Source organism: Phasianus colchicus, chromosome 3 (assembly GCF_987193195.1).
Source record: "Phasianus colchicus chromosome 3, bPhaCol1.hap1.1, whole genome shotgun sequence".
NCBI classification, from domain to species: Eukaryota; Metazoa; Chordata; class Aves; order Galliformes; family Phasianidae; genus Phasianus; species Phasianus colchicus.
Genome location: NC_143438.1, coordinates 82,196,829 through 82,213,463, shown reverse-complemented (window position 1 = coordinate 82,213,463; position 16,635 = coordinate 82,196,829). Strand labels below are relative to the sequence as shown.

General features: G+C 39.7%; 1 protein-coding gene across 1 annotated transcript in view; it reads left to right on the top strand.

Annotated features, from left to right (window-relative positions):
- Window positions 1-16,635, top strand: part of MRPL13 (mitochondrial ribosomal protein L13) — a 26,076-nt gene extending 9,441 nt beyond the window's left edge. The window contains exons 5-7 of the mRNA XM_031591176.2: window positions 4,001-4,087; window positions 4,381-4,502; window positions 16,370-16,635. Of these exons, the coding sequence (XP_031447036.1) occupies window positions 4,001-4,087; window positions 4,381-4,502; window positions 16,370-16,394 (234 nt within the window). The 3' untranslated portion in view covers window positions 16,395-16,635. The remainder of the gene's footprint in view (window positions 1-4,000; window positions 4,088-4,380; window positions 4,503-16,369) is intronic.

Below are 16,635 nucleotides of genomic sequence, written 5' to 3'. Positions count from 1 at the left end.
TAATCCCTCTCTTACATGAATATGGAAGTTATTGATGTTAAAGAACAAATAAAACTTCCAAGTTCTTAGGTGCTGAGTAGCAGTAGATGTTCAATTCCCCAATGTCTGAATTATTCCTGTGGCACTGTACAATCACTTTTGTCATACTTCTCATGTAACTCAGTAGAGGTAAAAGAACTTCACCTTTCTATCATGCATTTACTGAAAAAGATCACTGTTGTGTACAGAAGACAGCTGGTATTTGGCAGATATGCTGCTTCTGCTACTTCAGCTTGATACCTGAAATGGTTCAAGTGGTGTTTTCAGTATGCCTTGTAATTAACCACTTTGTATCCTTCTATGTAGTGGCTGTGTCCTTCCCAAGCCCTAGAGCTGTTTCCTGGTGTTTATTGTACTTCACCTCTTTGAGCAGATTTTATTCTTGGTCCGATTATTTTGTACTCCTCAGGAGTAGTATTGCTCTGTTGATTTCCTCCCTTACAGCATGTTTTATCTGGGAAAAAGTCAGAAAAAGAAGTTGATCTCAACCTAGTATAATCTGCAATTTGCATGGGAGCTCAGGCCTGCAACAGAAATGGAAATGTTGGATTCCCAGATGTTAGGAAATACTGCTTTTCCAAAAGAGTGGTCAGGCACTGGAATGGACTGCCCAGGGAGGTGGTGGAGTCACTGACCCTGGAGGTGTTCAAGGAACATTTAGACATTGTGTTGAGGGACATGGTTTAGTGAGAATTATTGGTGATAGGTTAGACTGGATGATCTTGTAGGTCTTTTCCAACCTTGGTGGTTCTGTGATTCTGTGAATCTATGTTGGATCCTCATACAGTGTTCCAGGTAGATATGTTCTTTGGCTTGTCCATGCTCATACTTTGTTAGGGAGGGGACTGAGAGTAAAAGAGCTTACCCAAGGTTGTTTTCCTTCTATAGTAGACCTTTACATTGGAAACTGTGTGTGCGATGTATAAACTTGCCTGTTCCAGCAAGGAACCCTCACTGCAGGAAGGACATTGAGGCCCTGGAACGTGTTCAAAGAAGGGCAGTAAAGCTCGTGCGGGATCTGGAGCACAGGCCTTATGAGGAGCGGCTGAGGGAGCTGGGATTGTTCAGTCTGGAGAAGAGGAGGCTCAGGGGAGACCTTATTGCTCTCTATAACTGCCTGAAGGGAGGTTGTGGTGTGCTGAGGATCGGCCTTTTCTCTCGTGTAATTAGTGACAGAACTAGAGGGAATGGCTTCAAGCTGTGCCAGGGCAGATTTAGGCTGGACATTAGGAAATATTACTTCTCTGAAAGAGTGGTCAGGCACTGGAATGGGCTGCCCAGGGAGGTGGTGGAGTCACTGATCCTGGAGGTGTTCAAGGAACGTTTGGACGTTGTGTTAAGGGACATGGTTTAGTGAGAACCATTGGTGATAGGTGGATGGTTGGACTGGACGGTCTTGTAGGTCTTTTCCAATCTTGGAGATTCTATGATTCTATGATAAATTTTGTAGTGCTGCAAGTTAGGTACATTGGCTAGTGGGCATAAAGCAGTGCCTGAAGCCAAGGCTTTGCTCTTTGGCACCTACCGTGAGTTGCTGGGCACTGTGGATGCCCAAATCCAAGGTTATTGTCCTTCTTTTCTTTGCATTGTTCTGATGTACAGGTGGCAGTGTTTTCAAGTGGCTCAGGTATTAAAGGGTCTGCCATAAAAAGATGTAATTAAAAATATGAGCTCTTTGAAATGTGTAGTTAAGGAACTTCGTGTCCTCTGAGAATTAGGTTCCACTGAATGTAAGCTCTGAAACGGGAGGGACTGTGCCATGAAGTTTCCTGCTCTGTATTGGGCAAACTGGTACCATCTGCCTAGCAGTGAAAAGATGGTTTCTGCTTCACATGAAAGTGATTTTTCTGTTCATGTAGATCTTGCATAGGTGAGAGGACATGATCAAAGGAGTTATTGAAAAGCATGGAGGATGTACCAAAGCATATCTGTGGTTTTGCTTACTGTACTTAGCATGCTTAACTACTGAAACTGTTCCTGAACATCTCATTATCCAGGCTTCATTCTCCAAATCCTGTTATCTTGTTAGTTAGTTGTCCCCTGACATTCTGCAGTGACTGTACATGGGGTTTAAAATACTTCTTTGTTGTTTAACTTGAAAATATAAACCAGTCATTCTTTTCCAGAATGACTTTTTAATAGGCAACTTTTTAAAACTGAGTTGTTTTTTTCTTTTTTAAGCAACATTATAAAGAATCGTAGAATCATAGAATGGCTTGGGTTGAAAAGGACCATAATGATCATCTAGTTTTAACCCCCTGCTATGTCCAGGGTCACCAACCACTAGACCAGGCTGCCCAGAGCCAAGAAAATGGAATCAGATTCATCAGGCAGGAGTGTCTACAACCAGAATAGAGCAGCAGTTCATCCAGGTCATTGACTTGTTCCAACAGATGTCTGTTCCAGGCTGCAGAGGATGATGAAAGATCTGGCACAAACCTTGGTTGCTTGAAGAAGTTAAAAACTGTTCATTAAAGTATTTTAAAGTCTTTCTTTTTTATTGGAGTGAAATCATTAATAAGCTGTACATGCACAGGGTCAAATGTGTGATCAGTGACTTACAGATACACAGAGCTGTATTTTAGCTAAGGAATTAACACTGCTTCTAGCACAATTTCAAGTATTTTGTGTAAAGGAAAGGGTCCCTAGTTGGGGTGTATGGAGCTTCTCCATTCATTGTTTTAGATTGGATCTGTTTTGACCTTGATTTACTTGATTGAGTTGGACATGATGATCCTTACGGGTCACTTCCAACTCAGGATATTCTACAGTTCTGAGCTTTCTATGTGATATTTTCCTGTTTGTGAAGTAAGTGTACAAAATAAAAATTACTCTGGTGAAAGGGCTCAAATCTGAGTGGCTTGGAGCACAGTCAGAGTGTGTTTACTTATGCTTAAAAAAAGGGTGTGCTGGTCTACTTCTAAACGACTTGCTGTCCTTCTTTATCCTCTTTGGTTTCCTATGGTTGCGTGCCTTGTTTTACATACACAAATGTTCTCATGGCTGAAGTCCATAACAGTATGTTTCATATTTAAATTGCAGACATCTGCATTAGAGTCCAAGAGAAATCGTGTTATGTTTCTTTTCTGCAAGCATCATCTATTGTGGGTGTACAAATTCTGTTCATTCCTGATGCTCTACAGTGGGTTTGTTCATCTGGAACTAATAGCAAGGGAATAAATTATCATAGAATCACAGAATGGCCTGGGTGGAAAAGGACCACAATGACCATCTAGTTTCAACCCCCCTGCTATGTGAAGGGTCACCAGCCACCAGACCAGGCTGCCCAGAGCCACATCCAGCCTGGCCTTGAATGCCTCCAGGGATGGGGCATCCACAGCCTCCTTGGGCAACCTGTTCCAGTGTGTCACCACCCTCTGAGTGAAAAACTTCCTCCTAGTATGTAACCTAAACCTTCCCTTAGTTAGAGACCATTTCCCCTTGTACTGTATTATAAATACATACAGTGTTACGAAGCAGTGTCTTACCAGGTCAGCCTTGCTTAAGATACGATGCATTGATTGTATTGAAACATTGAATACAGCAAATTACAGTGTTTAAATGCTGAGACCACTTGTAAAATTTGTTTCAGCCTAATTCATTTCAGTGATCTATCTATATGTAAAACTAATATTATGGAATTAATAGATGATTCTCAGTTTGTTTTTCAGTTCTTTTAATGTCACATGATCATATGCAGTCATCCCCAGTGCAAAATACAGCTCTAGTTTCTAAGCAGAAACTTTTATTTTATGACTGTTGGAGTGTTTATATGACTGAGGTGTAAGTGTTCCTTCTTCCAAAACAGTAAACTTGGAACATTTTGAAAATGTGATGGCAGAGTTCTTCAGTATGGAAGAAGTTGACCAAAAAAAGATCCAGGAAATAGGGAAACACACCTTACCTTTTTCACGTTATTTGTAGTGATGTGATTTGTCATTATATTGTTTTCTTTCCTCAGATTGTCAAACTGACTATTTATAGGATGCTTCCAAAAAACCTTCTGAGAAGAACTTTGATGCAGAGGTTGCACCTGTTCCCTGAAGATGTGAGTGGTCACACTGTTACGTTGTCTTTCGTTTTGCTTTAGAGGTGAAGAGCACTAGCAGAGTTTCAGACATAAGATAAATGAAGAAAAATCAAGCTACTTCTTAAATATGTAGCTAAATATACTTTACGTGTTGATGCTCTTTATTTCACAAAATTGCAATATCTAAAATATGCATGTGATTGTCTTGAAGAATGCAGCAGTGTTGACAGTTTTTGGTCTGGTTTTGGGGAGAAGGGAGAAGCTGTTTTCTAAGTACCTTCTTTCTAAGGTTTGACTGCTCTCACCCTCAGGTTATCCCAGAAGATATAGAGAAGAACCTTCTACAAGAGATTCCTCAGCCACACATAGTCCCCAGGAGGTTAGATGAATACACACCAGAAGAAATTGCTGCCTTTCCAAGGGTTTGGACTCCGTAAGTATATCTGACTTTTAAAATGAGCACTTGGACTTTAATCTGTACTATATTGGCTGTTGGCTCTTACAATATGAATAAGAAAAAAAGGGATTATTTGTTTTCTTCATGCCATATTTTTTGACAGATCATTAAGCAAAGAATGGTCATATTTGAAGGGAGTGGTTGCACGTTTTCTTATTTTCTGGCCTTTTTTTCATCAGTAAGACTTGATGTAAAGTCATACTTTCAGTTCTTCATCAAAAGTAGTTGAATAAACGCTTACTCACTTATGCTGCTGTTAGTCAGAGTTGAAAGAAACACAACGTGACTGTGGGACTGAACAATTCATTTAAAAAAAAAGTGTAAAAGAATCTTCAGATTTTCTCTAGAGGAAGGGAAAGAGTTCTGTTAAACTGGAACTGGGAGAATATATCTTTGGCAGGACTATTCCACATGTTTATTTTGACAATTAATTTATTTTCAGGACATAAAATCAGTTCCACCATAGCTGCATTGCATTTCAGTGAGTATTTGTGGTTTGTTTTATACTACCACGTGCAGCACTGAGCCAACCTGCTAGTGAAAATAGTCACATCTGGGGATCTCAGATTAGTACCAGTGTTTTGGTTTTTTTTCTTGTGGTCATTTTGAGAGTCCTAGTCCTGAGCTTCCTTTGGATGTTAAAGGCAAAGATCTGTGGGAATGAAGCAGGTGGGCTAGAGTCTGACCTGGAGTCTTTCAGATGGTCAGCACTGACTCGTGCACTTCTGCTTATTTTCAGTATGTAGAATTTAACATCTTTTTTGGTAAAACAAGTTTAAACATCTGGTGAATGTTAAGTCATGTTGTAACTGTGTGTGGCAGAGTGCAAGGAAACTTGATGTCATATAATTTAGTAATTGCTGTCAAGCTGTCTCCTAATAATTTCCTGTTAGCATTTCTTTGCTCTGCAGTCTCATCCTGATCAGTTTTTGGGGGAAATGCTATCTGTGTACAGGCTTCATACTCTGTGCCAGTTGCAGAGGGTGGGAAGTGCTGCTCACTTAGCAGTCCTTCATTTGCCACAGCTGGGAGGCTTTCAACTGAGAAATTCATATTGTTCCTTCAATGGGATGAGTGAGTGTTTTAAGTGGACATACTTGTTGAGAAGAGCCAGGGAATAGGTGGACCTAGAAGGGGAATAGAACTGAGCTCTGGAGCAAAAGTGTGTCAGAGAGTACTGGAGGATGAAGAGCAGCACACTTCTATGTGTTTGATCTGTGAGCTTCTGCAGAACACGTGGATAGTTTCCAGTTGGTAACTGTAGTACCTCAAATAAACCAGAATAAGAATTCAGGAAAACTGTTAATTTTTTCTTTTTTTCCAGATGGTTTTCATAAGTTTTCCCACCTTGGGTGAATTTTTTTATTTTTTTTTTTCTATTTGATTTTTTCTTTTCCTATCCTTTGTGAAGTTCTGATGGGTGACTTTTCTGTTTCTCAAAGGAGAGTGAGAGATTAAAAACAAGGAAAAGGATTGAGAGACACACACTCTGTGTCACTTATTTTATTTTTGCTCTAGTAGGAAAGGACTTAAATCATGTTAGCCCTTTAAAAATAGTTGAATCCTTTAGTGGAAAGCATTATGTGAAAACCATAGTTAAAATGTTTGAGGATATAGAATAAAGGAAAGCATGATTATGACAATAAAACTAATGTTTACAATTTTACATTAAAACTGATTCCCAAAAAATGTGCCTTACTAAGTATAAAATGGTCATAAAGCAGATAGGAAATTTATATCAACTCAGAGTATGCTAACAGGCCTTTATCTCCTTAATCTGAAATAACACATAAATGATTTTCATTCTGAGTGTGAAGAGAACATCAGTGCTGCTAATGGTTTCCTTGGACTTCCTACCTGTGTTTTTATAAAAATGTTTTGGTACAGATTGTTTTGAAAGGTTGTTTTTTCTGGTAATTGGACACTGACACTGTAGACAAATAGACAGTATCCAGGTTGAGCACTAAGGTAAGGAAATGGTTTTTGAGGAAAGCGTGCATCTAGTGTGGATACTTAGCAAAAAGTGTGTGTCATACAGGGTGGATAGCCTTCCCATCACCCCCCTTCCATCACAGCACAGTGCATAATGGGATGTCATTATGGATCTCACTCCATGAGAGCAGAGAATTAAATGTCCTACATTTCCAGTGAGAGAGACTTTCTTGGAATATTCTTTCCTTTTATACCTAACCTAGCATCTCTGATTCTATGCTATGATTCTAACCTGAACCAAATGGTTTCCTGAATTGTACAGAGCTGCTCTCTTACATCCTTGGTGCAGACATCTGAAGTAAACATGGTGAAAAACCTTGTATAGGCAGGGAGGTAAAATTGAGTCTTTCCAAACAGATGTAAAGGGGACGAAGATCAGAAACCAGTTCTTTTGGCCAACTTTGATTTTTTTTGCTGCTTCCTACCATGAATGAAGCCATTATTTCAAGGGTGCTTGAGGTTTCACATTGGATGTTTTTAATGAGGTTTAAACAGAAATCATCACAAAATTCACCAATCTTCTGTGACTAAACAAACAGTACTGTTTCCTACCTCTCTTCTAAAGGCAGGAATACATCAGATTTATGTGTGAATTTTCCTGTTGTATGCCATCTAAAAGTTTTTTAGCTGACTGGGAATAGGTGTATTTGTAGACAGTGAACTTCTAAAGGCAGGAAATGTGCTTTTGAAGAAGTATTTTGAAGTAATTTGGACAAGAATGTTCCCAAATATATAGAAGAAATCTGTCTTGTTCCAGTTAGATGGATACATTCCTATGAGTTTCCCTTAAGAAAGCAGAGCGGTTCTGATTTCCAGGAGAGCTCTCAGGTTAGTGGTGGTGTGCATACTGAGTGCTTGTTCCACTGCCAGACTTAATGGGAACTCTCCATGGACCTCCCTAGGCCAGACAGCCTCTCACTTGTCTTTCTGGAAAAGAAGTCCTTGAAGGCTTTTGACATTTTTAAAACTTAAGGTATTGTAAACTCTGAAACTTGATTTAAGAAAACCAAACACCTTTTGAGTGTTTATTTTTGAATAACCTCCCTGATTTCTGGCTCCCTTCTGCACAGCCTACTGCTAGGTAAGGGCTTTATACTCTGAAGCCATAAAACTGTTTCAGCAGAGCAGTGAGAGCTGGTCAGAGTGCCAGTACTTGAATATCAGCCATATGTGGATCTGTGTGGCATGGCATACAGGTGATCCATCAGCAGCATCCCACAGCTTTGAAAGAAGAAAATGCAATGTTCTGGGAAGAAGTATTTGTGTATGATGAAACACAGGTGTTTTGGGACACCTAGGAATGGGAGATGTATGTGATAATCCTCTTACACATTCTATGTCAAGGGTAATGGTGGTCATAACTTCTATTTACAGTTTCTCCCTGGCTCTGTGCTCCTTACAGCCAGTCATGCCAGCCTTAAGCAACCTAAAGTCTGCTGCTGATGTTCCTAGAGAATAAATTTGAAGGCATTGGTAAACAAAAAACTTTTCATGATAAGAGATCTCTTCAGCCACTGCTGTCCCTTCTGTTTGCTGTCTTAAAAGCAATAACAGTTGCCTTTCCTAGTACTACAGTTTCTGGTGTAACTTCCTATTGTTAGTCACTATATTAAAGAAATAATTTGGTGCTAAGAACTGAAGTAGAAGCCAGAGATGTCCTTGGTAAGTGGCTGAAATGATGTTTTAAACAGCATTTTTATTAATGTAAAGTGCTGAAGTTTCACTTTATGGTTTATTTACTTTAATGTTTACTTATTATTTACTTTATCATTTATCTCTTAATGTCCTCAGATAAGGAAGCCAGCACCAAAGGATGCCTTGCATTATATTAGATACACAAATAATATGTGAATTATTTCCAGTCATGTGCTGTCATAAACAAAACTTGCAGTTAATGCTACGTCTATAAAATGCTTTTTGTTCTCCATGAAATACAACATATAGTAAATGTAAAATTATGAGGTCCTCTACTTCAACTGTCTGCAGAAAGCGCAGTAAAGATTTCCTCTGAAGATGTGAAGGTCTTGAGCCTTTTTTTACTTTTGTAAGACCCTTCTTAAGCTTGATATTACATTTAAAATTCTGCACTAAAATATATCCCTCTAGCCATTTCCTTAGTTCTTCAACCTGCAGTGTCTGCAGCTTTGAGGGGCTGGAGTTGATTTGTGCATGTTATACCTCATGTGAGGTATAAAGAGCTTTGTTCTTACCTAGAAACACCCGTTGGTGGGCTGTTTCTTTAACAGAAATAAGTACTGCCTGTCCAGCTTGAACGTTCATCTAACAAGCAGGGTTGGCGTGTGTAGATGATCTGGGTGGAGATGGCCAACACAAACTTGTGTGAAAGCCTTGAGCCTGTCTTAGTTTTTCCTTAAAAGAGAAACTGGAGAGACGAGGGAAAAGCTTTCTTGCCAATACTGCTCAGTCCTGTTCTAATGTATGCTTTGAGAAATCCCTGTGGAAGTTCATTTTCTGTGGCTTTTTTGGTTCTCAGTAGGAATTCCAGTAACTAACAGTAAAGCGTTAACCTCTGATAAATTGAAGAACTATCACTGCTAACTTTATTTTTTTATAGTAAGGGCATAAAAATATCCCATGGTTTTGTGTTGATTAGCAAAAACCTGAAGGTAGCTGAGTCTCATATTTCAGGCTACCAGAGCTGGATCTGAACAAGCCAAAAGCCCCAGAAGTCAGCACACAGTGAGATACCTCTAAGAGGAGAAAGTTGATCCCCTCTACTTTAGGTTTTAGCCACAGGCAGCAACTGGATACTAACTGAGAACGGTCAGTGACTTAATCATCTTAAAAATCTGACAAATCCATATTTAGATGGATTAGCCTATTAGAATTAATTACTGGCTCTTCTCTAGCATGTATAAAATATGCTGATGCTACCGATTCTGTTAACTTTACCTTGGGGCAGCTTATGTCCTAGCTAAAATCTGAAGGTAAGAGAGCTAATAAATGGGTAACTAAGTTTTAAACTTCAGCTGTCTGAAGAGACTCTCAGAAAGAAAGCTTTAAAGCTACTTTCCTTTTCCCCCTAAAATCTGTTGATCTCATATGTGAAGAAATAGGAACTAAGTTGATGGGAATTTGACAAGAAATACGAGAATGGTTTTATGTGATACAGTTGAACTACTTGCCCAGATGAAAATGGAATTAGAATTTTTTTAATTGCTCTTTTATAAATGTCTAGATATATTTGCTTTTTTCACTTCTTGTGGTGACAGCAAGTCTGGAAAGCGTTTCACTGTTCCTTTACTCACTTCTCTGTTTATTTGAAGAATAACGTAATTCTTTGGACAAAGCCAACCATACAGAGCTGTTTCTCTAGTCCTATGGTTTTTAACAATATATATTTTTTTAAAGAATACCCTTTCATTTGTAGAAAGCATAGTCTTGCTTAGATGAAACTTAAATGAACATTGCATTGAGTTAACTTAAATCATCTCATAAACAGAAGTGATATAACCCAGGTCAAATCTGGTATCAGTGGTATCTAGAATCATAGAATCAGTAAGTCTGGAAAATACCTACTCCAACTGTTCACCTGCCACCAATATTGCCCACTAAACCACGTCCTGAAGTACTGCATCAGCCCTTTTCTTAAATGCCACCAGGGATGATGAATCCATTGCTTCCCTGGGCAGCATTTTCCAATCCATTACCACACTTTTTGAGAGGAAATTCTTCCTGCTATCCAATCTGATGGTACATTTAAGTACCTTAGTTAAGTTTTGCTTAAATTGTTTTTAGAGAAGCTGAGATTTTAACCAGTTTATTTTAAATTTTAATAAACTACTCCTAATCTCATTAAAACTATCTAAATGCATATCAGCATTGGATTAGATAGTGTGATCTATGGATACTTTTTAAAATCAAAACAAACACAGGTTTTATGTAGAAAAAACTTGAGCTGCAGTTGAGGACCATGAAAGATTTATCTTAAGCTTTGTACTTGCAGAAGGAGGTTTATATCTATTGGCTTAGCAGTATTAAAAAGGCACCTTTTCTTACTCTTTTTTATTAAATGCAGCTTCTGTTACTGTGGCTTATTACCAGTTCTCTAAGAAAATAAGCTGTAATTGTAGAAATGCTTATTAACTCAGGTAATAGCCTGCATGAGGACTAAGCCAATACAGAAGAGTTTATTTTGCCTCCAGACAGAGCAAGTTCACCGTTTAGAATTGGCCAAAGTGAGATAATTTAAATATCATTAGCAGTTTCACTGATTATTTTACCAGAGGCATAGAGCTACTCTGGGACAGTAAGTACATCTTGAGTAGAGAAACAATTCAGCTCCCCCTGCTCCTCGTGTGCCTGCTGTCAGAGAATGAGTGGACCAAAGGCCAACTGAGGGTGAAATACTGAGTGGTGTCTTCAGCCCACAGGATCTCTTCACTAATTGCTCTTCTCCTATCTGTCACCATCTGTTAGAAACTGGTGTTTATAAACTCACAGAAGATACATTTATGAGCCTGTGGGATACCTATTGGTTAACTACTTAACAAATTTTGAAGTACTTCAATAGTAATTAAACTGTGTTTATTTGGCTGAAAAACTGTAAAACTTAAAAGTTTGGAAACATTTTATCCCCACTCTTAAAATTCTTTAAATATGTATAGGAAAATCCTGCAGAGCTCACAGAACAGTTGAGGTTGGAAGGCATCTATGCAGATCATCTAGTCCAACCTCTTTGCTCAAGCAGGGTACCCTAGAGTACGTTACCCAGGAGCACATCCAGGTGGTTTTTGAATAATATCTCCAGGAAAGGAGACCCCACCACTTCCCTGGGCTCAGTCACCTTCAGAGAAAAGTTCCTTCTCATGCTCAATTGGAGCTGTCTGTGGCTGTGTTTGTGTCCCTGTTCCCTTGTCACTGGGCACTGCTGAGTCTCCATCCTCCTGACAACTCCCTTCGGGTACTCATTGATCAGATCCTCTCTGAACTTTCTCTTCTCCAGGGTGAGCAGGCCCAGCCCCTTCAGCCTGTCCTCATATGAGAGATGCTCCAGTCTCTTCATAATCCTACAAGCCCTTTGCTGGATGCATTCCAGGAGCTCCAGGTCTGTCTTGTCCTGGACAGCCCAAAACTGGACACAGCACGCTTCATGTGAGGCCTCACGCGGGTGAAATAGATGGGGAGGATGACCTTCCTCAACCTGCTGGCAATGTTCATCCCTACGCAGCCCAGGACACCATTTGCTTTCTCAGCCACAAGGGCACTCTGCTGGTCAATGTGGTGGCCACCAGGATCTGCAGATCCTTCTCTGCAGAGCCCCCAACCTGTACTGGTGCATGGGGTTATTCTTCTCCCGGTGCAGGACCTTCTCTTGCCTTTATTGAATGTCCAGAGGCTCTATGTAATTATGAGTTGCAACTGATCATTTATTTTCTGATAGACAGCCAGTGCAAATAGGGAATCCTACCAGACATGAAAGATTTCAAGTCATTAGCAATACAAAGCATTGCACACACCGTGAATGGAATGGTTGTACCTTTTATGCAGGATGATTTATATTTTTTTAATGCATCTGGAGTGCCTTTTCTCATCCGTGGAAGGAATGAAGCCAAACATACAAGCTAACCTTTTCAACTTTTGCTCCCGTACCACTGCTTCAATCTTTGTGTCAGTTTATTAGTGTGCAGCATTGGTTAGCTTTAAGGCACTGACCTTTCACAGTGCTGATGCAAGGTTCAATCCTTTCTGAATAGTCATTCTTCATGTCAGTGAGATAGCAGAAAGTACAGGGAACTCTGTCTCTCTGGGTCACATTCCCTAATGTTGAGATAACTGCCTGCAGGTAAGGAGAAAAATGTAATTTGAGATCTTCAAAGCTTCCAAACCAGGTGTGCATTGCTGAGTCAAGAGCAGGTAATGATAGGTCACTTACTCAGTATGTCAGCCTTATTCCTTTGTAAAGACTGCTTTAAAATATGAGTTAGCTGTCGTGCATGCATGCTTGCAATCACGCAAATGACTGCAATGACTCCCTGAAATTTGACTTTGTAGAACTTTTTTTTGCAATGCAGCAGAAAACTCATCTGTCTACATAGAAATTACTTATGGAGAGGTGACTCTTCTTTTTTGGAGCTTGAAAGAAAAGAATGTTATCAAAAGACACTTTAACAGCTACGTGTGTTTGAAAAGCAGACAAGTGTGTGACTACTTAATCTCCAAAGAGTACAAGCATTGTGTGTTAGAAGTTATTAGAGAGAAGTTGAAATGCTGTAGTGGAAGTTAAAATAACTACATACAGAGTCAGTAATGTCACATGTTACAGTGGAACCTTAACCTTATTTCTGTAAGGCAAGTAATGCTATTTTTCATCTGTCTGCTGCAAGGGCTGTCTGTTAGCTAGAAGTAAGGCTATGAAGTTGGCTTCTGAATCTCTGAAATAAATAGGATAGTTCCAATGTAACACAGATGGGTGAGTACTTAGATCTGACTTTCACAAACAGTACCACCCACCTCCTCCCACTCCTTTTTTAATTTTTCTTTTTCTAAGGATGTTTTAGCTCCAGACATTGCTAGGCAGAGGGAAACATCTCTGCTGGAATGTGCTGACGAGGATTTAATAAAGGTGGAACTATGTGGTGAGGTTGTTCATACCTGATGGAAATAAATTTTCACTACAGGAGTTAGAAGTTGAACACATGGAACTTTTAGAAGGGGTCTTTGTATGTCTCCTTAGACAAGAAAAATACCTTAGGAGGAGGAAATTTCACATCATATGAAAGAATATTGGATGCTGGGAGGGGGCTGTCTGCAGGGTTGCATCGCGTAGGTTTCTTTGTAGTGCTTTTTAAACCAGCTGGAATATTCAGACTGAGCTCATAGCTCCATGGGCATTACTTTTGGCAAGAAGTGCTGGCTTTAAGTGACATCTATTACCTCTGCCTTTTCACTGTGCTTGTGTAGCAGTGGTGTAAAAAGAATCAGTGAACTGACCTAGATTAAAGACAGCCTTATCTGCAGCTGCAGGAACTGCTGCATGTGTGAGCTCTTAGGGCAAAATCTTCACTCTCCTGCTAATCTGTGTGGTCACCTATTAGATAAACACAAGTCGTTTAAGCTGTGAAAAACAAACAGATTTTTAGAAAGACAAATAGATCTTTACTTAAAGTACTCCGGGGAAGCCTTGCCTTTAAATCCTGAATTCCCACAAACCTTAAATATTTTCTTTTGCGTATGGTAGATCCAAACAAACATCAGCAGTTTATTCACATGCATGGTCTGTAGTTAATTCATGATATTCATTTGATTCAAGCAATAGATGTGAAAAGAATACCTGGATTTACAAAGCTTGCTCAGATATTCTGCTCCTTTATTTTCAGAATATGAGACCAACTCCTGTTTTTTATAAACCAGTCCCATTCCCATGCTCTGCTGCACACGTGCCATGGTGACAACATGTAACTCTGCAAGCAGCATATGGGGCCTTGGGGAGCCCACAGATCCTTCTCTTGGAGGTTGCTCTCTCTGTGCTACGTAGCACACTGAAAATAGTTTGTAGCAGTGAGCCAGACAGACATGGCTTCCTACCATTTCCCTCCTAGCATTTTGTCCAGAATCTGTAGGTACCTTGCGTGAGTTCTCAGCAGGCACATCAGGGAGATGAGAACTTTTGCTTTGTATTCTCAGCTCTGTTGAGAGAGAGAGAGTGATGTAACATTTTAAAGGGGTTTTCAGTGTAAACTTCCTCTATTATATACTTTGCATTTTGAAATGAATTCTGCTGCTTCAGTCTTGTTAATGTGCCATTGGTTCTGTGTTCTCTTAAGCACTGAATAACCTCCTTTCTGAGTGAATACAGTGCACAGTTTTATTCTGCTTCCTACAGAACCATGAGCTGGCAGTGTGATGAGCCCACAGTCTAATGGCTGAATAGGAGAAATGTGACATGGCACTGTGCTTTTTTCAACTGGCAGGACTTAGAGCATATACAGCAGCAGTGCTACTGCTGTCAGCCATGGCGTCTCTTGTGTGAGACGGAGGCAAAAAAGACACAAATTGTAGATGTGTGTAGCTGTGATTTTGATGTTTTAGGGAAGCACTGAGCATTTTTAAATTCACCTCTTCTGGGAGATGCCATTTCTTTTGTTCCAAATGCATGATTTCAGTGCTTTGCTGAGGAGGCATGAAAGCACTGCCATCTGAGAACACTCTTGCATAGATTTATGCAGTTCATCAATGAGCAGTTATACACAGGTTTCCACAAGTGGCTCATAATTCTCTCTGAGCAGACAATGGTTTTTGTGGGTTTATGGTCTTCCTTGGACAATATTTACAACTTTTGCTAGACACAGTGCTTTTCAAGGCTTTGCTTTCCTGGTGCCAAGGACTCTTTAAAAGCAGAGATTGTGGTCCCCAGACATGGAGCACCAGTTGGCATAAAAGCCTACTGTGACACTTGAAAAGGCTTTTAAAACTTTTATGTTTGTTCACACAAGTGTCTCAGTGTAGAAAATTCTGCCTTCAAGCTTCATTAAGTTTGTAAGGCTGCAAACTGAAGCCAATGGTTTTTGCATTTAACTTTAAGACAAGCATTGAGTTTGAAATACAGATTGCAAGCAAGGAAAGAAAAAGCACAGATTTTCTGCCCTGGAGAAAAGTACTGTGAGATCCCCAGCTCTGTAGCACTGCAGTGTTACCCTCAACTGAAGTTTTAGATGTGGTGTTCAAAGGAGAGCGCAGAATCCTTTCAGCACTGGGCAGGGCGATGGATGAATTGGCCCATAAAAAGAGTAATAAATGCAGCTGCAAGACAGTGATGTCTTTTCCATGCAGCTTGTCTAGAATCCTCCAGCACCTGTCTAGGATGGATGCAGTGATAACACTTCCAAGTCACTACTGAGAATTTCTTAAAATCCCTCTCTCCCACTACAGCACTAACTGTGATACAATTCAATGTATATTTGTTCAGGCAGTAGTGAGATACTATTAACGAAATATGAAATATTTTTAAGGACTGAAATCTGGAATTCTAGGAAACAGGAATTGATTTTCCAGTGCAAAGCAGCCCTCTCATACTGAGTTTCCCCAACATTAAGCATGTAAACAATTTACATCATGCTTACCATTGTTCTTTTATGCTCAATTGTATGAATTCAAATAGTCAGATGTTTCTTAAATAGAAAACAGAAGCTTTGTGATTCCTTTGTGATTCTGTACCATACAAACCTCTTGTCTTTGAAGTTGCTCTATTTTTTCTCTTTAAAATTCATATAACCTTCAGATTTCATATGCTGCACTTGCCACACTCACTGAATTGAGGAGTTGCTGTCTCTTAAGATTTGTATGGATGGTGGAAATGGCCACAAGTTGTATCAGAGGAGGTTTAGGATAGACATAAGGAAAAACTTTTTCTCTCTCAGTGGTCAGGCACTGGAATGGCTGCCCAGGGAGGTGGTGGAGACGCCGTCCCTGGCAGTGTTCAAGAGGCATCTGGATGAGGAACTATGAGATATGGTTTAGTGCTTGTGGTAGCAATGGTGATAGGACAGTTGGACTAGATGATCTTGCAGGTCCTTTCCAACATTGTGATTCTGTGTTACTTAGTGATCCCATTTGAGGCAGCTGCCCATTCCGGCCATGCACACGTGGTGTGAGCCCAGGGCACAACCACAGACCATCAGCCTGCACTAATTCTTGGTAGTTCTTAGAGACCTTAGTAAAAAATCTAGCCTTGTTCTGTGTTTTATGTAAGCCAGAAAATGTTCAGCAGCATTAAAAGCACAAGAATACAGAAATAAAAATAGATGCAGTGCTTACAGCACCTTTACAGCAACGCCGCTATACTTTCCATTTATATTCTTTTTAAAAAGCCCTTTTTTTGTGTTTTCCAGGCCTAAAGATTTTCGAATGAAGTAATAAAAGGAAAAATTGCTATCAGGGATGTGTGTCCTCCTTGGAAAAGAATTCTTCTTCCACGGCAGAAGAATTCATCTGTATATCTCTGTTATCCCTTCAATGCAGAAAGCTTCTGGCAGGTATTAGCAAACCTTACTGGGAAAGATTGTAAAAATGATTGTATTTAAAGCAACTAAGAATGAATGTTACATTACTCACATCACCTGTACTCCATGTTCTGTGTTATCTGTTAATTAAATTC